This window comes from Molossus molossus, unplaced genomic scaffold (genome assembly GCF_014108415.1).
Source record: "Molossus molossus isolate mMolMol1 unplaced genomic scaffold, mMolMol1.p scaffold_m16_p_9, whole genome shotgun sequence".
Classification (NCBI taxonomy): domain Eukaryota; kingdom Metazoa; phylum Chordata; class Mammalia; order Chiroptera; family Molossidae; genus Molossus; species Molossus molossus.
Genome location: NW_023425403.1, coordinates 107506989 through 107527830, shown reverse-complemented (window position 1 = coordinate 107527830; position 20842 = coordinate 107506989). Strand labels below are relative to the sequence as shown.

Sequence of the window (20842 nt, the reverse complement as noted above, 5' to 3'; positions counted from 1 at the left end):
AGTCAGGAGGTCTGTGCCTGAAGCTGTTTTCATTCCGAATGGGTTTGTTACAGAATATTCCCCAGCCAGCATGTGGTGTGTCCCTCAGCTGTCTGGACACTTGTGGCATGTCACCTGTGCCCTTTGGATCAAGATCCTCCAAAGGTGCGCGGAGGCTCCTGTGTGGGCTCAGGTGAGCTGCTGGTGCCCACGGGGAATTCTGGGCTCATTTCGGCTCATGACGCTCAGCCTACCTACCAGCTGGTTCCGAGTGGGGGCAGGATCTGCCTCAGTGGGGTGCTCGAGGATGTCTCCTGCCTGAACATCTGCCTCTGGGGTGTCTCCCTAAATCTAGCCCTGGAAGAACCCCGGTTTCTGAAGTCGGGGTCTGTGGTGAAGGTGGGAACCGTTTTACCTTCTTTCTCACCCAAACCCAGGACCATTTCCGAAGCCGGTTTGGGGATAGACCATATGGAGAACGACACTTCTGCCCTTACACAAAGTGAGGACTTTCTAAGTCAGGCGCCGACCCAGACCTCGCTGCGGGTGTCAGTCCCCAGAGGCCAGGTAACGTGTTTGATCGTCCTCGATACTTCGGGGCTGCGACCTTCAACAGCAAGAGAAGCGACTGTCCGGCGGCTTCCTCTTAGTGGCTTACGTACATCACCCCTGAAGGGTCTTGGCGTTGCCCCCCATCTGGGCAGCAAGGGAACCGCAGCCCCCTTAGAGAGGGGCCGGAAGTACAGAACCGAGAGGTTACCCCAGGCGACACCCCCATGAGAGGGGGAGAATCGGGGGACGCTTTCTTCCTTGCTGGGAGGCCCTGACACTGTGCTTTGTGAGAACACGTTTTCTGCTTCGCTGGCCGTTTAGAGACTATTAGTCATGACGTTTCCACATTGTGGTTTTCAGCTCACAGAGGTTTTGTCTTTCTCTCTAAAGTAATTAAGCATGCATTTTTCACCATTAGAAAACACCGCTGCCATTTAAATTCACCCAAACGGTTACATCTAAACCTCGCGGGGAAAGAGGGTGGCAGGTCTTTTCTTTCTAATTTACGGCCTGATGTTTCTAGTTGAACCCTGGGGGCGGGAGCCTTTGCTACAATTGTCCTGTTTCTGTTTCTGGTGGGGACCTCTGCGCATTATCCTAACCTCCTTGTAACTCGTGGGCTTCGCTCTTATCCCGAAGGCAAGTGGCATGCGATTTGCAATATTTGTAATTATCTTTCAGACTCTGCGATCCCTTCAATATAACTTCACTTCTGAGGGTTCATTGTTTCTTTCTTCCCCCCAGACACCCTCCCCATCCCGCCGCACCCCGTCATTGTTGTCTGTGTCCATTGGTCGCGCGTACATGCATTTAAGTTCTTTGGTTTCTCTCGTCCCTCCCCCGGCCCCCTCCTCTGAGGGTTGTCAGTCCGAACCCTACTCCTTTCTGTCTCTGGCTCTATTTTGTCTTTTATCTGATGCGATACTCATCTTGAAAGAATTGTAGCATCCATATGTAACTTTTTCAGTTTACTGTTGATGAGAGAACTGGTTATTTGCCGTCCTTCTCCTATTGGCCGCCGGTCTGTTTGCCCCTGACCTCGGGCGCTGACGAACTTTCAGCCGTCATTCACGGTGGGACCCTGCGTACGCCACGGTATCAACACGAGTGCAGGCGAGCCATGGTCAGGAGGCCCAGGGTCCGAGGCAAGGTGTTTGCTCTTTCTGAACCCAGCTTTCTCATCGGTAAAGGGGGCTTTGGATCAGTTCAGCGAGTAGCGAGAGTTCACCCCAGTGGTTGCAGGCTGAGTAGTAGCAGTTCAGGCCAATATTTATCGAACAGGTAGAGCATGCTTTTTACTAGGCCGGGAAAGGGGCTGTGGCGAGGAGGCAGACCAGAAAGTAGCAGCCTTGAGAGCTACACTCCAGAGGAGCAGAAGCCCCGGAGCAGTGGGTGTCCACCTTCCCGCCGCCGGGCCCCTTTCGTACAGCTCCTCGGGCTGTGGCGACCCCCAACCATGAAGTTATTTTCGTCGCTACTTCATAACTGTCATTTGGCTACTGTTATGTCCGAGGCGACCCCTGTGAAGGGGTGGGGTCGCGGCCCACAGCTTGAGAGCCGCTGCAGAGACTTTCAGTCCGAAAAGCAAATGCAGCGCCCCCTTCTCTGCCAGTCCCCGCGGCCTAACTGCAAACCTGCCTCCCTCTGCCGCTGGGAGATATCAGCTCTGTGCCACAGGACTGGGTCTGTTACGCTGGGCGGCCCTGCTTGGTAGCTGGAGACACACTGGCCTCTCTGGCAAGCAGCAGGCTGCATCCCTCGTGTGCCTGGCCCGGGATGGAGCCCGGGACCTGGCCCACCGGGGCTGCGCTCCAACCAACCAGCTGCCCGCCGGGAACCAGCTTTGAGTCCCTGTTGTGGCTCGCACAGGGGTGTCTTTAACCTGCGCGCACCATCTGGTAACTTTCTATTTTAACGACTCTTTCCTGCTAACTAGATTCTGAGCTTTTAAAACTATTTTACATTTATGGGACTCTGGACATTCATGACCTGGGACAGAAAGTCCCGGTCATCCTGCCGTCTGCACGGTCCTGCCTTTGATCTGAAACGAGAAAACGTGCGATTCCTGAAAACAGTTCGTCTCACGAGCCAGCGTTTCCAAACGTGAGGCCCGTGAAATGAAAAGCAACGAAGAGCCCCGCTGGCGAAGGCCCCGCGCCCCTCTGCCGCTGGTGGGTGTCTCCCTGCAGCTCTGGGGGCTCGGCTCATCCTGGGCGCTTCCACCACACCTGTTTGGAAGCATGCGCGGGGCGGTGCTGCTGGGTGGCTAATGCCCCTTCCGCAAGGCTGGGCCAGTGCCCAGCGGCCAGGACAACTCCAGAATGTGCTGAGTGGACAGAACCGTGAGCCACGGATGCCGTCCTCACATGCTCCACAGATCTGTTCTGTGAATCAAAACCTCCGTGGACACACCCTCGGGCACCGTCACCCGGGTGAATGCAGGGTCCTGGTGGTTGGTCACACCTTCCAATGTCGTGTTTCCTGCTTACTTCTGTCTTTCAGTTTTTGCTACGTCCATTTCTGTAGGGTTTTTTTTTTCTTCTTTTGTAAAGAAATGGAAATCTCCTGCAGGGCCACCGGGCAGGCCAGCACAGAGGGGGCTGGGCAGGCTCGGGACTGCTGGATTCGGTCCCCCTCTGCTTCTGGCTGTGAAGACACCGATATTATAACTCAAGGCAGAATCTCCTCCCCCTCCTCCCCCTCCCCCTCCCCCTCCCCCTCCTCCTCCTTCCCCTCCTCCTTCCCTCCTCCTCCCCCCCTCCTCCTCCTCCTTCTTTTTAAATTGTTCCTCTTCCTTTTGCCCCCAAGAGTTTAATTTTCAAGGCTCTTTAATAAACACTCTCCACTACTTCCTAATTGTAGTTCTGCAACTTTTATATTTCAAATACACTTATATTCCTTCTTTACTAAACAATATGACCTACTTTGTTGGTTTGGGGGCTATAGGAAAATATGTTTACATAAAACTTAGAATGTATAAAGGAAAGAAATATGTTTTGAGCTTAGAAAATTAAGAATTGAATATATAGAGAAGAAACAGTTCAGGTAAAGTCAGGCATCAGAATTAGATCTGGAATTATTATGATTTCTTTGTTACTGAAATACAAAATGGTTTAAAATGCATAATGGAAAAGTTAATAGACTAGACTTTAATTTCGAAACTACTATACTTTAAAAGAAACTACATTTAAAAGGTTATCATATTGCCCAGCTGGTGTGACTCAGTGGTTGAGCGTCAACCCATGCACCAAGAGGTCACTGGTTCGATTCCTGGTCAGGACACATGCCCAGGTTGCGGTCCTGGTCCCCAGTGGGGGGCATGCAGGAGGCAGCCAATCGATGTTTCTATCTCTCTCTCCCTCTCACTTCTTCTCTCTAAAAAAAAAATCAATAATGGAAAAAAAAACTTTAAAGCCTTCTCTTTATTATTATTTTTTTTATTGTTGAAAGTATTACAGATGTCCTCCTTTTTCCCCATTGACCCCCCTCCTTCCCACTCACCCCCCTCTTGCCTTCCCCAGCCCAGTGTCTGTGTCCATTGGGTGTGCATATAAGGTTTTTGGTTTATTTCTTCCATCCCCCTGAGGCATGTTAGCCTGTTCTCTGCTTTCATGACTCGGTCTTTTTAGCTCGACCGCTTATTCTGTGCATTGTGTTCCACAAATAAGTGAGATCGTGTGGTACTTGTCCTTCTCCAACTATCTTAGAATATACCCTAAGAAACCTGAAACACCAATCAGAAAGAATATATGTACCCCCATGTTCATAGCAGGACTGTTTACAATAGCTAAGATCTGGAAACAGCCCAAGTGTCCATCAGTAGACGAATGGATAAAAAAGCAGTGGTACATGTACACAATGGAGTACTACGCAGCTGAAGAAAGAGAGATCTCGTATCCTTTGAGACGACACGGAGGGACCTGGGGAATACTATGCTAAAAGTACTTCTCTTTAGATCTACCAATCCCACTTCATTCAGAAAATATTTTTGAGCAACTACTAGGCGCCTTGTGGTTTCTAGTTATTAGAAATTAAATTTCAAGTACCAAGGACTAAATCTACCCCAAAGAAATAATCAGAGCCCTGGCCAGTTTGGCTCGGTGGTTATAGCGTCGGCCTGCGGGTTCGGTTCCCACTAAGGGCACATACCTTGGTTGCAGTTTGTCCCCGGCCCTGGTTGGGGTTGTGCGGGTGGCAACCACTCGATGTGTCCCTTTCACGTCGATGTTTCTCTCTCTCTCTCCTCCCCTCCCACTCTATCTGAACAAAATATGGAAAAATGTCCTCGGGTGAAGATAAAAAAAAATAATAATAATCAGATAATGACACATTCATTTAACAAGGTTGTGCCCTGGCCAGTTTGGTTCAGCGGTTGGAGCATCGACCTCCGGGTTCGGTTCCAGTCAAGGGCACGTACCTCGATTGCAGTTCTGTCCTTGGCCCTGGTCGGGGTCGTGCGAGAGGCCACCAGTCGATGTGTCTTTCTCACACTGATGTTTTCCTCTCTCTCTCCCTCCCACTCTATCTGAAGATAAATGTAAAAGTATCCTCTGGTGAGGATTAAAAAAACAATTTTTAAAAACAAGGGTGTAATTAATAATAGTAAATATTGAAAGCAAGTTAAATGTCCAACGTAAGGCATTTAGCTAAGCAAATTATAGTACATCCATGCAGTAAAGTGGACTGTAACCATTACACGGAAAAGTGAACATGCTCTAATATATTGTGGTGGGCAAAGGGCTGGTAACAGGTGGACCAATCCCAACACTGTTTGAATATACAAATGAGTAGAAAAAAGTTCTAGGTTAGTATACCACCCTCCAAATAAAAAGTATCAACTGATGAGCAGTTTTTGTTTTTTTTCATATTCTTTATACTTCTCTATCCACAGTGAACTTTGATTATCATGACAAGCATACAGATATTTTTATTTATTAAAAATGGCCCCTCAAGAGTCAGATGTGTGGATTTAAACAACACCATCATTGGTCGCTGCAGCTCACCGAGAGAAATACAAGCTCTTACGTCTTTCGGAGGTTCAGTGTTGCATTTAATGAACACAAGCACCGAGGATAGAAACCTAGTGCAAGCAGGTTGTCTCTCAGGCTCAGGCCAAAGATCCGTTTTGCAGACACACCTTGGGTGGCACAGCTGGCTCGGTGCTCCTGGGCGTCACCTCTTCTCTGCCTTACCTGTCTGAGCACATGCTGACTGCCCGCCCGGGACGACCACAGCGACTCCCGGAGGGTTCCCAAGCGCAGGCAACTCGGGATGGGTGGGACCTTTCACAAGGGGGGAAATACCCCTTTGAGGTTGATCTTTGTCTAACATTTATCTTGGAAATACGAACTTTATCTCAAAAGAGACACAGAGACACAAATAACTCAAGGGATGGGTGGAGGGAAACCCAACAGTCACTTCTGCACCAGACTGTCCCTCTCAGTCTGTCCAAGACTTAGAGTTTGGTGCACTTTTTGGAACATTTTTGGATTGATTTTAAAGAGAATGAGAACGGGGGAGCGAGACAGAGGAACGCGGATTTGTTGCTCCACTTACGGATGCATTCACTGGTTGCTTTTTGTATGTGCCCGGACCGGGGATCGAACCCACAACCTTGGCGTATGGGGACGACGCTCTAACCCGCTGAGCTACCCAGCCAGGCCGAGCGGTGTTAACTTGGAGGTGGAAGAACCCACTGTGCCGCCGCTTGTTTTCCGGGTTCCCTTGCTCCAGAGGGGCCCTGGGGGCAGGACGCGGGGGGCAGGAGGCTGTGCGCTTCTATTTGCAGGTTGACGGCGGTTGGCACGGTGCGTGCCCTGCCCGTAACCACGTGTGCTGTTCTTTCCCCAGAATGCCGAGTCGTCAAGTCCACGTCGTACACCAAAATAGCGTCGTCCTCCCGCAGGAGCACCACCAAGAGCCCGGGACCGTCCAGGCGCAGCAAGTCGCCGGCCTCGACCAGCTCAGGTGAGGGGCAGAGGACACTGCAGAGCGCTGGGGACGCGTGGGGGGTGGGGGTGGGCGGAGCCTGAGGGGGGGACCCGGTGTCAGTTTGGTGCGTGGTGCGCGTGGGCGTGCGCGTGCGCGTGCGCGTGGGCGTGGGCGTGCGCGTGGGCGTGCGCGTGGGCGTGCGCGTGGGCGTGCGCGTGGGCGTGCGCGTGGGCGTGCGCGTGGGCGTGCGCGTGGGCGTGCGCGTGGGCGTGGGGGAGCAGGCTGCTGGGTCTAACACTGACTGTGAGACAGAGCATCAGGCTGGGGACTAAGGGGGGCAAGGCTCAGAAACCGATTGGCCCCCAGGTAGATGGGATGGTGCCCGGCTGGCGCTGGCTCTGCCACAGGATGGGCTTCCCGGGCTGAGGGCCTCCGGCTCCGGAAGCCTCTGCTCAGACTCTGCGCTCGGGCCTGGCTTCGGAAGTTCCCGTTTGTATCTGCTAAGTCTCCTTACCACGGGCCCAGCCAGGCCGGGAGCTGGTGCAGGGACCTGGCCTGCGTCCTGTCTCTGCCGGCTCCCAGGGCTGGTGTGGGGGCAGGATGTGTGCTCATGAGATGACCAAAGTGACCTTAGTGACATGAGTAAGTTAGGTTGTTTTTGTCTTTGGTGGGTTTGGACTCAGGTATGAGGTCTATTTCGCTATTAACTATTCCTTGACTGTATCAGTTATGCAGTGAAATTACTGAATGACACACAGCAAAGAGATGGTCACCTGGCTTCACGAGGGTGGCGCAGCTCTTAGGAACAGGTGACCTTAAGTGACATGAGTAAGTTAGGTTGTTTTTGTCTTTGGTGGGTTTGGACTCAGGTAGGAGGTCTATTTCGCTATTAACTATTCCTTGACTGTATCAGTTATGCAGTGGAAATTACTGAATGACACACAGCAAAGAGATGGTCACCTGGTTTCATGAGGGTGGCGCAGCTCTTAGGAACAGGCCTGGGGGGCCGCTCCGAGGCCTCTCGTGTCCCCGTGTGGGCCCGGGACGTGAGGTGCTGCAGGCGGGCACTGCCAGGCTGTGACTCCGTGCCCCACTGGCTGCTCTGCCCGTCGCGACCTCCCTGTGTACAGCGGAGCCTTGGAGAGGGACCCTCAGGCGCTGGGGAGTGGAAGCAGCCAGCCCAGCTCGTTCTGAGTCACCGTCACTGGGCGGCTCTGGTTCCCCGGACGGTCCCCAAAGACCTCTCAGCCTCACTCTGAGGTGCCAGCCACGGTTACCGCCGTGCCTCTCGCAGCGTAGCCGATCGTACTCGCCAGGGAGCACGTCTCGGAACACGCTGCCCCTGGCGATGCGGCTTCTTCACGCCCTGGCGCCAGGGGGGGCCGAGACCTGCGCCCTCGGCGGCGGGCTCACCCCGGTGGTGAGCATGAAACGAGACTGCTGAGGGTGAGGTAGGTCAGAGCACACGGACACCAGCCCTGCTCTGAGCACGTGTTCCCGACGACTCTGACCAGTCTGCAGCCTGCAGTCGAGACAGTGGTTAAGGAAGCGTTCCCGACGTGTGCTTGTCACCGTCACCGCACTTGCTGGGAGAGCGAGTGTTGAGCCCTTTTCCAGACCCACTGAATCCAAAACCCCGGAGGTGGAGCCCAGTGACCTGGGTTTTCCATCCGGCGAGTCGGGTGCTCACCGAGGTACAGAGAACAGGGACCAGAGGAAGGGCTTTGACTCTAGATATCGGGGTGAAGAATACAGCTGGCTCGTGGCCGGTTATTGGCATGACAGGCGGGACTTGGCTTCTGCCCCCTGCTGGCTGGAGCAGCAGTGCCGCCTGCCACCCTGGCAACCCCAGAGCGGACCCTAGACACCTGGTGGAGATCTGAAGGGCAGATCAAGGTGACAGTGAGCAAAAGAGAGTGGCAGGTGCCAGCTACCTTTTCGACCTTCAGAGGAGGAGGGTTTCCATCGGAAGACGATCCGGTCCCTGGACACTGGTAGTGGGGAGTCCCTCCCTTCCAGAGACACCCCACCTGCACAGAGGTGTGGCCCCCACAAAGGGTCCGCGAGCTGGAACGGGTGCATGCAGAACCCGGGGAGACCTTGGCTTGTGTTAACCCGCTGACGGGTTAAATCCGGGCTCTTCGAGCGTATTCGGCCTTGACCAGGGGCGTGCCTCGTTCTCTCTGAGCAGACCTGGGCTGCAGGAGGGACTCCCACCGGGCAGGAAGAGAGAAGGAGGTCACGGGCCCGCCCGCGTGTTGCCCCTAAGACCCTCGGCTCTTATACAATCACAAAGGGGTGTGAAGGAGCAAGAAACCCCACATTAACTGAAACACCATCACCACTACTAAAAACATCAACAGTGAATAGAAGAATTACCTGTTCCAAATCAAAACCAGCTCTGACACAGACTGATTTTATTGAATTTCCTCTCTGCTTTGACTTAGTATAGATCATGAATTTTTAAATATCAGGTGTAACTGGGGTGAAGCATCGAATAATGAGCAATTAGCCAAATTCTTATGTCTTTTACAGTGTAGATATTTCAGGAGACTCAGTATGCACTATGGCTATTAAGTTTTTGTCAGTTTTTATTTTATTTATTTTATTTTTATTTTTTTTATTTTTTTTTTATCCTCACCCGAGGACATATTTCTATTTTTTGTTCAGATAGAGTGGGAGGAAGAGAGAGAGAGAGAGAAACATCGACGTGAAAGGGACACATCGAGTGGCTGCCACCCTCACAACCAACCAGGGCCGGGGACAAACTGCAAACGAGGCACGCGCCCTTAGCGGGAACCGAACCCGGGTCTCTCTGGACTGCAGGCCGACGCTCTAACTGCTGAGCCAAACCAGCCAGGGCAAGTTTTTGTCAGTTTTTAAAAAGTGTTGTTTTTTTTTCTTTATTGATTTTAGAGAAAGAGGAAGGGAAAGGGAGAGAGAGATAGAAACATCGATGAGAAAGAACATTGATTGGCCTCCTCCTACATCCCTGTGCCCTGACCGGAAATCGAACTGGTGACCTCTCGGTGCATGGGTTGATGCTCAACCACTGAGGACACTGGCCAGGCTTGTCATTGTTTTTAAGAGTTACGGCAGCTAAATGCTCCTGGGTTTGGGTGGAAGTCTCTTTTCTCTTTTCACTTCATCCCTGTAAGTCAAGGAGGGGAGGGGACGGTCAGATCCCTGCACACCTGTGGGGGGTGGACTCCAGAGCCCAGAGCCGTCTGTCTGCCACTGGGGCTACCACCACAGTGCCCCTGCGCTGTCTGTCTGCGTGTGGCCCCAGTACTGATAGGGGTGCAGGATGGAAACAGGAGAGAGAATTTCTGCAACTCGGATATCACCTTGTAAATAGCAAGGAGCCTGTTTTACTTCAGAAAAGAATCTAAAATGTGACTTAAAATGACTCATGAGTCTAATCTTTAAAAGATTAAAAAATCAATTCTTTAAAAAATGAATATAGGAAATTATTTCACTTTAAAGTTAACTGATAATATAGTCCCTATTCTGTGCCTCTAGAGTTATATAAATCTCATAAATATAACATTTAATTATAACCTTATAAATATAGATGAATGTATCATTTACCAAAAGTAATTTCAGACATTCAAAGAAGCCGATAGGCAAATATATTCGATTTCTTTGTATTTGTTCCTGCCAGCATTCGGAACCATCGCTTTTAGAAGTTTAAAATGGATAGGTTACATTACCTCAAACTCAAAAGATTGCTTCAGACAAGCATTTCTATGTTCTGTTGTTTTCTCAAAGCTCTTTTCAACTGGAGTTGAAGTTAAATAACCTGGTTGATCTGACCAACACTAACTTAAAATTCGTGTTAGGGTGCCATGCCAGGTAATCATTTCCATAAAGAAAGAAGAATCCAAAAGCTGTGGTACATGTACACAATGGAACACTGTGCAGCTGTAAGAAAGAAAGATCTCTTACCTTTTGTGATGACATGGAGGGACCTGGAGAACATTATGCTGAGTGAAATAAGCCAGTCAAAGAAACACAAGTACCACATGATCTCACTTATTTATGGAATATAATGAACAAAATCTGTCGATCAAAAAAATCCAGAGTCATGGAAGTAGGGAACAGACTGACAAACCTCAGAGGGATAGGGGTGTGGGGGTGGGAGTAAATAAACCAAAGAACTTATATGCACTTATGTACAACCATTGGACACAGCCCTTAGGTTGGGGAAAGCAGGAGGGGGGTGTGAGTGGAGAGGAGGGGAGACAATGGGGGAAAAAAAGAGGGGACATCTGTAATACTTTCAACAATAAAAAATAAAGTAAGCCCAGCCGGTGTGGCTTAGTGGTTGAGTGTTGTCCCATGCACCAAGAGGTCGCAAGTTTGATTCCTGGTCAGAGCACATGCCCAGGTTGTAGGCCTGATCCCCAGTGGGGGGCGTGCAGGAGGTGGCCAATCAGTATTCTCTCTCATTGATGTTTCTATCTCTCTCTCCCTCTTTCTTTCTCTCTCTCAAAAATCAAAAAAGAAAATTTTAAAAAAATAAATAGAAACACAATTTTGATCATATTTGTGTGCAATAAAAAAAGAAAGTAGAGCCCTGGCCGGTTTGGCTCAGCGGTTGGAGCGTCAGCCTGTGGTCCAGAGAGACCCGGGTTCGGTTCCCGCTAAGGGCATGTACTTCGGTTGCAGTTTGTCCCTGGCCCTGGTTGGTCGTGCGGGTGGCAGCCACTCGATGTGTCCCTTCACGTCGATGTTTCTGTCTCTCTCTCCCTTCCTCTCTATCCCTCCCACTCTATCTGTACAAAAAATGGAAAAATATCCTCGGGTGAGGGTAAAAAAAAAAAAAGTAGAATCCAAATCCATTCTAAAATCAATATGTTCTTGAAAAATTAACACTTTATTCAAGTTATCTTTAACTGCTAGATCAAAATTAATCTAATGGCCCTGATCACAATTGTGTTTAATGGGAGTCTTTTATGCATATAAAATTTTCCACTTTCTGCCTTTTGATCTAGAAGGTAAGTCATACAACCACTCCTGGTTATATAACTGCTTATAATGTGTGATGACTGTCTCTCAATTCTGACTTGCTACCAAATCTTACCACCTTCCTCTAGTGTAGAGATGGTTGACAAAGCAGCAGCACCAGTCACAAACACATGGAGTATGCCAGTGACCCCAAGGCCATTTTCTTTCCCCGAGACCTAAGCCCAGGGTTTAGGAAGTCAGATGTTATTTCCATTTCTTTGCTGGGCCGGTGTGGCTGCTGGATGTCAGGGGAGCCCTGCCTTGGGCCCCTCCCCTGAGCTCATCCGAGAACCCTGTCTGTACTCAAGGATGGCCCTTGAAACCAGTGGAAGCAGCAGTGAGTTATCTCTATTTTGATCACATCAACATTTGTTAAAACAGCCTAGTTAGTGGTTTTTTTTTTCAGTCATAAGCACTGGAATGTGAATAATTTTACCCTCATACCAGTCATGTTTGAACCATTGATGTTACCCCAAAATCCAATCACCACGATGAACCTGACTTTTTCACAACTAAGAATTTTTGTTTTTCCTCCTACTACATCAACCTAAAGTTTGAAATCATTTCTACTTCCGTTTTCAGTTTCTGTGTCATGTTCCTACACACTCAGATGTTGGCGCGCACTGTAAAGTTAAGATTCGCATCTGATCTCACGCCCTGCTTGTGTTCGTTATAATATTGTTACTAATGAAACAGCACAGTGTGTAGAAGTTTTCATCTTTGATCTTCTCTGATTCCCCCAATGATCTCCCAACAACGAGCAACACGACGCCGTTATTTGTTATTTGGTAATGAGGAGGCAGAGGCAGGGCTGGGGGGCAGCAGTGATGCCTTTTTTTCGCCTCTGCTGTTAAAGGTGATTCCAGGGAAATAACTCAGACCGTACAGTCGTCCCTCCCACTTCGCGCTTCCACTTGGCGGCTTCACTCTGTCGCAGTTCTTTTCAAATATATTCATTAAAAAGTGTATCGAGACAGCGAAAATGATACAGCGTGCGCTCTGTTGTCTGAGTCAATTATGCACCCTGTATTACAATTACAATTAAAATTACTGTACGTATGGACTGTAGGCCTGTGTATCCGAGCACCCCAGGAATCCTTCAGCGCCAGGGGCAACCGCTAGAGTCTGGAATGGATTAACTGTGATAAACGAGGGGCGACTGTACCTGGTTTAAGATTGCAGTTTACAACAGCCTAACCCTTTGCAATAGAAGCCTAAGTATTAGTCCTGGGCACCAGCATTCCAGGAGGCGAAACACTCACCCCATCTTCATGGTGTATGTCAGTGGTAGACAGACGTTACTTTGTGAGTTAGCGTTAGAATAAGAATGAGAATCTTCTGTAAATCTGCTCTTTGTTCCATACCTATTCCTCTCCTTGGAACTAAAAGTTAGAGATGACTTATTTAATTTTTTCGTTTAGAGATTTTTTTTTATTGATTTTTTAGAGAGAAAGGGAGGGAGAAGGAGAGAGAGAGAGAGAAATATCGATGTGAGAGCAGAACATCAGTCGGCTGCCTCCTGTGCACCCCCTACCGGGCATCGAGCCGCACCTGGGTGTGTGCCCTGACCAGGAATCGACCCAGCAACCTTTTGGAGCCTGGGAGGATTCCAGTGAACTGAGCCGCACTGGCCAGGCTAGAGGTGATGTATTGGTCCAGGAGCTCACTTCCACACTGAGGAATATCAAGCACGGGCTCCCCAGTGTCGGACACCACTGGGCGCTAACAATGCCGAGATGAGAGAAACAGCCCCTGTTCTCAAGTAGCATGCAGGTCAAGCCCCCCAAATCATTTATAGATTACATAATTCCCATGCCTGCTGAATGATATGGGTCTCCATAACAGAGAGTCCAAAGTAGGCAATTGGAGCTAAAATAATAAAATAAATAAAAAGCCAGAAACCTTAATAACACACGGGCAGAGTAATGAGCCCCAGACCCTTGAGTGCTGAGGCTTTGAGCGTGAGGTCACCAAGAGAGGGGAAAATGGTTTCAGTTGCTTCTTAAAAGAAACGAGAATATATAAGAACATCATAAAGAGCGTTTAATGTGGGTGGAATCTTTATTCATGTGTGTTTTTCTTTGGAACACAGATGTCTCATAAAATGTGCAATTTGAAAGTGAAATTCTTTTAAACAAATTCTTTGATCTGTACAAGCAATTTATAACACGTTATCTCCAAAATAAGAGCATAGTGTGCACTAATTTGATTTAAATAAGAACAGATAAAGTTTAGCTTGTTCTATATGTTTTTATTAATGTTCGAAGTATAAAAGCCACATTTTGGGATCTTGCATTTTCATTGCTGCGGTCCTTCAAACAGACTCCAGAATTTTGACCCCGTTTTGGATCACACAGAACAACTTCAGGTTGTTTTTGTTTGTTTGTTGTAGAGTTGTTATTCGCACTTAGATCGCCGCCAAGTTTTTCTCACGCACCCTCGGTTTGGAGCGTCTCTGTAGAAGCCACGGGCAGTGTGGCCCAGTCTCACCCCCAGCAGTCCCAGCACGAGCTTACGGACTTCTGTCCTCCAGAGCTGGTCTCAGGCAGAAACGCTCCTGGCGACAACCACGCATTAATTCAGTGTGCCCTGCGAGCCCACGCGGACCAGCAGCTCTGGGTGCTGGAGGTGCCCGGCGAGCCTTGGCAGAGGGAGAAGCTGTGCATTAGTTCATGACCTTCAACCGCGACGGAGGCACCATCCTCCCCATCCTTCCAACACACTTGCGCGGGACTCCGGAAATCCTGACGTCTCTTTACTGACAGCGTTCAAATGTTACTCTCTTACCTAAAAATAGTTTATAAAACATTTGCAGATCACACAAAAATCAGAAGCTGGGCAAGCAAAGAGGGTCTTGATCAGCTAAAGGGTTCAGTTTGTCAACTGTTACCTGTGTATCAGACGCCTTCAAAGACACATGCGTGGTAGCTGTTAATTTCCAGCTCAGGCTTTGCCTTTAGTGTAGAGATTCCACCTTCTGCATTCCATGGAGGATTTTTTCTGCTTTGTGGTCCAAGGAAATGGTTGAAAACATAATGCACCAAGAACCCTGGCCTGTGTGGCTCAGTGGTGGAGCGTTGACCCTGCACCAAGAGGTCGCCAGTTCGATTCCCGGTCAGGGCACATGCCCAGGTTGTGGGCCCGATCCCCAGTGGGGGCATGCAGGAGGCAGCCAGTCGAAGTTCTCTCTCATTGATGTTTCTAGCTCTCTCTCCATCTCCCTTCCTCTCTCTCTAATATCAATAAAGAACAAAATTTTATTTTAAAAAAAAGAGGGAGGGAGGGAAGGAAGGGAAGGAAGGGAGGAAGGAAGGAAGGAAGGAAGGAAGGAAGGAAGGAAGGAAGGAAGGAAGGAAGGAAGGAAGGTTTCCTGAGCATCTACTGTGTCCCAGGCATGTGTTCGCCCCCAGAGGTACCATGGCAGTCATACCACAGCTCTCGATTTCAGTTTGGGAGACACCCCTGCACCACTCATACTAAATGGCTTTGAAGGATGACAACCCAGAGGAAGAAGGTGAACTCTCATGAGTGAGGTCAGAGAGAGCTTCCAAGAGGAAAGACTTGTAACGTGGGATGTGAAGGGTGTGGCGGATGAGAAGCCAGTGGGCATGCCGCCTGAGGGCACAGCGGAGTGGGCACCAAGGCCCCGAAGTATACGTGAGGAGCAGCCGCTCCCTGGGAATGATGCTGGAACAGCACAGGTGGGGAGGGCGGGAGCGCAGGTGTGGTGAGACTGTAGGCCACGGGGGTGTGGGCAGGCTGCAGGCCACGGGGGTGTGGGCAGGCTGCAGGCCACGCGGGTGTGGGCAGGCTGCAGGCCACGCGGGTGTGGGCAGGCTGCAGGCCACGGGGGTGTGGGCAGGCTGCAGGCCACGCGGGTGTGGGCAGGCTGCAGGCCATGGGGGTGTGGGCAGGCTGCAGGCCACGGGGGTGTGGGCAGGCTGCAGGCCACGGGGGTGTGGTGAGACTGCAGGCCACGAAGGCTCATTTCTGCTCGAGGTATGAGGGGCTGGAGAAGGATCTTTAGCAAGACCACGGTTTGATTTTACTTGCGTTCAGAAACAGTGGTGCGTGGGAGGAAGGATGGGGGCCCAGGGGGCCAGGACTCCAGGAGGCCCGCAGTGTCCCTGCAAAGAAACTGGCGGGACGGAATTTCAGCAGCGGCGCCGGGAATCGGGGAGACTCCGCAGGGACAGCAGGAGAAAGGGAGCTCAGTAGGCGGCTAGGAGAGGGGAGCGGACCTGTCGGCCGGGGAGGCGGGGCCCGTGCTCCGTGGCGGTCGCTTCGGGAAGATTTAATGCTGCGCCTGAGCCAGATCCGAGCGGACAGAGCAGTCGGAGACCTCAGCCTGCGGAAGTGAGGGAAACGTCAGGACCCTGAGGGCCTCTTCCCACCCCGGGAGAGACTGGGGAGGAAGGGCAGAAACGCAGCCCTGGGGGCCAGCAATGCAACAAGACATCGAGGAATTGGGGGACAGTGAGGGTCAGAGGTCACGGGCAGGACGTTCCAGGGCAGGGGGAGGCCCAGAAGGTTTAATGTTAAGGAGTCGTGTGGCCTGTGAACCAAAGGGAGGTCAGGACGTGGCAAGGCCGCCGCTGGTGACGCACGACCGACCCTGCAGCAGGAAGGCCGGGCCGGGAGCCTCGGGCATGCTGTCCCGGGACCGTCATGGGCCTGCCCGCGGGCTGGCTCCTGGGCTGACTGTGCGGGCCCACCCTGCAGGGCCCGGCAGCAGGGGCAGAGCACCCCGGGCACCCAGGGGCTGCGCACCCCTTCAGCCCGGGACCTCTCCCTCCTGCCCCCGCCCTTGGCACCTCCTCCCTCACCAGGACCACAGCTGCACTGGGCTCCCAGCTGACACATCCGTGTCACTGTCGATCCGAGGGCTCCAGAGGTCCCATTTCATTGTTAAGTTAAACATTCTTTTTCTTTTTATGCTGAAATCATCTTTGACTCCTTGACCTCTTGCCTTCTTCATTCCGTCTGTCGTCCGTGTCCCCGGCTCCTCCTCTGTCGTGCTGAGCTGGGGCTGTTTCTCACAGGCCACGGACCCTGCTGGCCAGCGGCCCCCTCCCTGCTCTGTCCCCTGCACCCCACACCTGCCCTGCACATGCATCCCAGCCTGTCGCCATCAGTCACCTTCCGCCAGGGGTCCCAGTCCAGTCTCATGGGGAGAACTGTCCCCACTGGCCACGGTCAGTCGTCCTTCCCAGCTGTCTCCCCGCCTCTGCACCTGTGCCCCGTCCTGTAACCAGTTCACATCCCAGCAGGTGCCCCTGGGCCTTTCCGCCTCCTACCGTTGTCTCTAGAAGGGCGCCCTCCCCTGGACACCTCTGTGAAACGTTCCCTGAACAGGTCACGGCTCAGGGTCCTTCTCACCCCCACGGCCTGTGGCTCCCAGCACACCGTGACAGAGGTGACGTTTCGGGTCCAGGCTGGAGGTTTCTGAGGGCGCAGGCGCCGTGGACGGTCTGCGGTGTTTCCACGCTCACCGTGACAGCTGGTCAGCGCTGAGCGCAGGAGTGGACTGGCGAGTCCTAGGATCCGTGCGAGTCGCTTAGATTTCCTGAGATGCAGGGTGCTTTTTGTAAATGTTTACTTTAACAAAGTAGTCCGTGGGGCCTTTTCCTTCCGCCTTCCCATTATTTCCAGGAGCTGGGCCTCTGACTTGGACCCGTCGAGCACCTGTGAAGTCAGGATTAGGAAACAGCATCTCCCAAGACTCTCTCCCAAACCCCATGAAACTGTAAAGAGAAGACACCCCTCACATTCACACAAAAGGTTGAAAATTTAACGTGTACACAAGCCTCAAGTGATTTAAGAGTAGCAACGAATCAGGGAAAGTAAGGCACAGATTTCCGAATTCTAGAATTTTTAAAAAGCTTTCATATTCAGTGGTGAGTTTGGGGCGGTCAGCGAGTCAGGTACGTAGGAAGTGCATTCTGTGTGTACCGACTGCCTGACTACAGAACCCTGAATTCACGCCCCGATGGGTAAAATAGAGGGGGACCATCTGTCTGAAATGAAGGGCAGTGAGGTCCGTCCCTCGTGAGGAGCGGTGTGCTGTGACCAGTCCGTGTGTCCTCGCTGGGCCTGGGTTGGCAGCAGGCAGCTCCGTGGCCGTCCAGGGCTCTTTGGTGACCAGTTATATAATCTGTCCCCAAGGGACCCATGAATAATCCAGCCTAGAGTTCAGAGCAAGGGTGGTAGGTCTGAGGAAGCTGGACCTGACCGATGCCAGCAGAGCCAACCAGAACGGGACATCAGGCAGTGGTCTGCCGGGCACTGCAGTAACTCAGATGCCACTGACTTCCGATGGCAGTACTCCTGCCCTGGCCGCTTTGGCTCAGTGCTTAGAGCGTCGGCCTGCGGTCCGGAGATTGCAGTAATTATGAGGCCCGCTTGGCCATTTGAAAACAGCCATATGAAGCTGAATTTTCCCCACGCAAGATAAAGAATGGTTTAGTAAAGCCCCTCTGTGCACTAGCTGAATTTTAATAAGTTCTGTTAAGTAAGTGACAATGTCCTTTTTATTGGCATTCGGGGACTTCTGGGATTACTGGATAAAAAACTGCTGAACTCAATGTCTGTGTCAAACTTACTTAGAACTGAACTTATTTTCCCCAGCAGTGATTCAGCAATAAGGTGTGGGATGGTTTCTGAATTTCAGGAGCCATTTTAAGAGGTTGCTATTGCTTTGTTTTTAATCTCCTCTTTTTTTTTTTTTTTTTGTTAATCCTCACCTGCGAATATTTTCCATTGATTTTTAGAGGGAGGAGAGAAAGAGAGAAACATCCGTGCGAGAGAGAGACATCGATTGGTTGCCTCCCACATGACCCTGACCAGGGGCTGGGGATTCAACCTGCCATCCAGGTACACGCTTGACTGGGACTCGAACCCGTGACTCTTTCGTGTGCGGGGCCCATGCTCTAACCACTTACAACAAGGGCTACGGTAGGTTTTTAAAATGCTTTTTTAGAGAGAGAGGGAGAGAGAAACATCGACGTGAGAGATACATGGCTACACGGCCTCCTGCCGGGGACCCAGCCTGCAACCCAGACATGTGCCCTGACCGGAATCGAACCAGCAGGCTGTCGGTGCAGGGGCGACGCCCCCCGAGCCCCCGCCAGGGTGCTGATGTTCCCAGGGGCCCACGGGAAGCGGATGAACTGAGCTCGGACCCTGCAGACCCAGGCCGGCCCCACTGTCGGGCGGGTTGGGTCCTGGTAATGGTGGGTCGACGGGACAGGAGCTGGCTGGTGCGCGGCTTCACTTTCACAGGGGGAAGCCCTAAGCCCAGGGGCTCTGCCAAGGATGCAGGTCCCAGTGCCCCGTGGACAGACCCCGGCCCTGCCCCTCCTCCGCCCTCACTCCGTGGACAGACCCCGGCCCTGCCCCTCCTCCGCCCTCACTCCGTGGACAGACCCCGGCCCCGCCCCCTCCTCCGCCCTCACTCCGTGGACAGACCCCGGCGCTGCCCCCCTCCTCCGCCCTCACCCCGTGGACAGACCCCGGCCCCGGCCCCTCCTCCGCCCTCACTCCGTGGACAGACCCCGGCCCTGCCCCCTCCTCCGCCCTCACTCCCTGGACAGACCCCGGCCCTGCCCCTCCTCCGCCCTCTCTCGGTGGACAGACCCCGGCCCCGCCCCCTCCTCCGCCCTCACTCCGTGGACAGACCCCGGCCCCGCCCCTCCTCCGCCCTCACTCCGTGGACAGACCCCGGCCCTGCCCCCCTCCTCCGCCCTCACTCCGTGGACAGACCCCGGCCCTGCCCCCCTCCTCCGCCCTCACCCCGTGGACAGACCCCGGCCCCGGCCCCTCCTCCGCCCTCTCTCCGTGGACAGACCCCGGCGCTGCCCCCCTCCTCCGCCCTCACCCCGTGGACAGACCCCGGCCCCGGCCCCTCCTCCGCCCTCACTCCGTGGACAGACCCCGGCCCTGCCCCCTCCTCCGCCCTCACTCTGTGGACAGACCCCGGCCCTGCCCCCTCCTCCGCCCTCTCTCCGTGGACAGACCCCGGCCCCTGCCCCCTCCTCCGCCCTCACTCCGTGGACAGACCCCGGCCCTGCCCCTCCTCCGCCCTCACTCCGTGGACAGACCCCGGCCCTGCCCTCCTCGCCCTCACTCCGTGGTACAGACCACGGCCCTGCCCCTCCTCCGCCCTCACTCCGTGACAGACAGGCCTGCCCCCTCCGCGCCCTCACTCAGTGACAGACCCCGGCCCTGCCCTCCTCCGCCCTCACTCCGTGGACAGACCCCGGCCCCGCCCCCCTCCTCCGCCCTCACTCCGTGGACAGACCCCGGCCTGCCACCCTCCTCCGCCCTCACTCCGTGGACAGACCCCGGCCCCGGCCCCTCCTCCGCCCTCACTCAGTGGACAGACCCGCCCCGGCCCCTCCTCCGCCCTCACTCCGTGGACAGACCCCGGCCCCGCCCCCTCCTCCGCCCTCACTCCGTGGACAGACCCCGGCCCTGCCCCCTCCTCCGCCCTCACTCCGTGGACAGATCCCGGCCCCTGCCCCTCCTCCGCCCTCACTCCGTGGACAGACCCCGGCCCCGGCCCCTCCTCCGCCCTCACTCCGTGGACAGACCCCGGCCACGCCCCATCCTCACCCTCACTCCGTGGACAGACCCCGGCCCCGGCCCCTCCTCCGCCCTCACTCCGCACTCTGTGACAGACCCCGGCCCAGGCCCTCCTCCGCCCTCACTCCGTGGACAGACCCCGGCCCCGGCCCCTCCTCCGCCCTCACTCCGTGGACAGACCCCGGCCCCGGCCCCTCCTCCGCCCTCTCTCCGTGGACAGACCCCGGCCCCGGCCCCTCCTCCGCCCTCTCTCCGTGGACAGACCCCGGCCCCGCCCCCTCCTCCGCCCTCTCCTCCGTGGACAGACCCGGCCCCGGCCCCTCCTCCGCCCTCTCTCCGTGGACAGACCCCGGCCCCCGCCCCTCCTCCGCCCTCTCTCCGTGGACAGACCCCGGCCCTGCCCCTCCTCCGCCCTCTCTCCGTGGACAGACCCCGGCCCCGGCCCCTCCTCCGCCCTCTCTCCGTGGACAGACCCCGGCCCCGGCCCCTCCTCCGCCCTCTCTCCGTGGACAGACCCCGGCCCCGCCCCCTCCTCCGCCCTCTCTCCGTGGACAGACCCCGGCCCCCGCCCCCTCCTCCGCCCTCTCTACCGTGGAACAGACCCCGGCCCGCCCCCTCCTCCGCCCCTCTCTCCGTTGGACAGTCCCCCGGCCCCGCCCCCTCCTCCGCCCTCTCTCCGTGGACAGACCCCGGCCCCGCCCCCTCCTCCGCCCTCTCTCCGTGGACCGACCCCGGCCCCGCCCCCTCCTCCGCCCTCTCTCCGTGGACAGACCCCGGTCCCCTAGCC

The 20842-nt window shown here is 53.9% G+C and overlaps 1 protein-coding gene across 1 annotated transcript in view; it reads left to right on the top strand.

The window, feature by feature from the left end:
* DCLK1 (doublecortin like kinase 1) overlaps positions 1-20842 on the top strand; it is a 361421-nt gene that overhangs the window by 241460 nt on the left and 99119 nt on the right. Inside the window, exon 5 of the mRNA XM_036250158.1 lies at positions 6382-6498. Within this exon, the coding sequence (XP_036106051.1) occupies positions 6382-6498 (117 nt within the window). The remainder of the gene's footprint in view (positions 1-6381; positions 6499-20842) is intronic.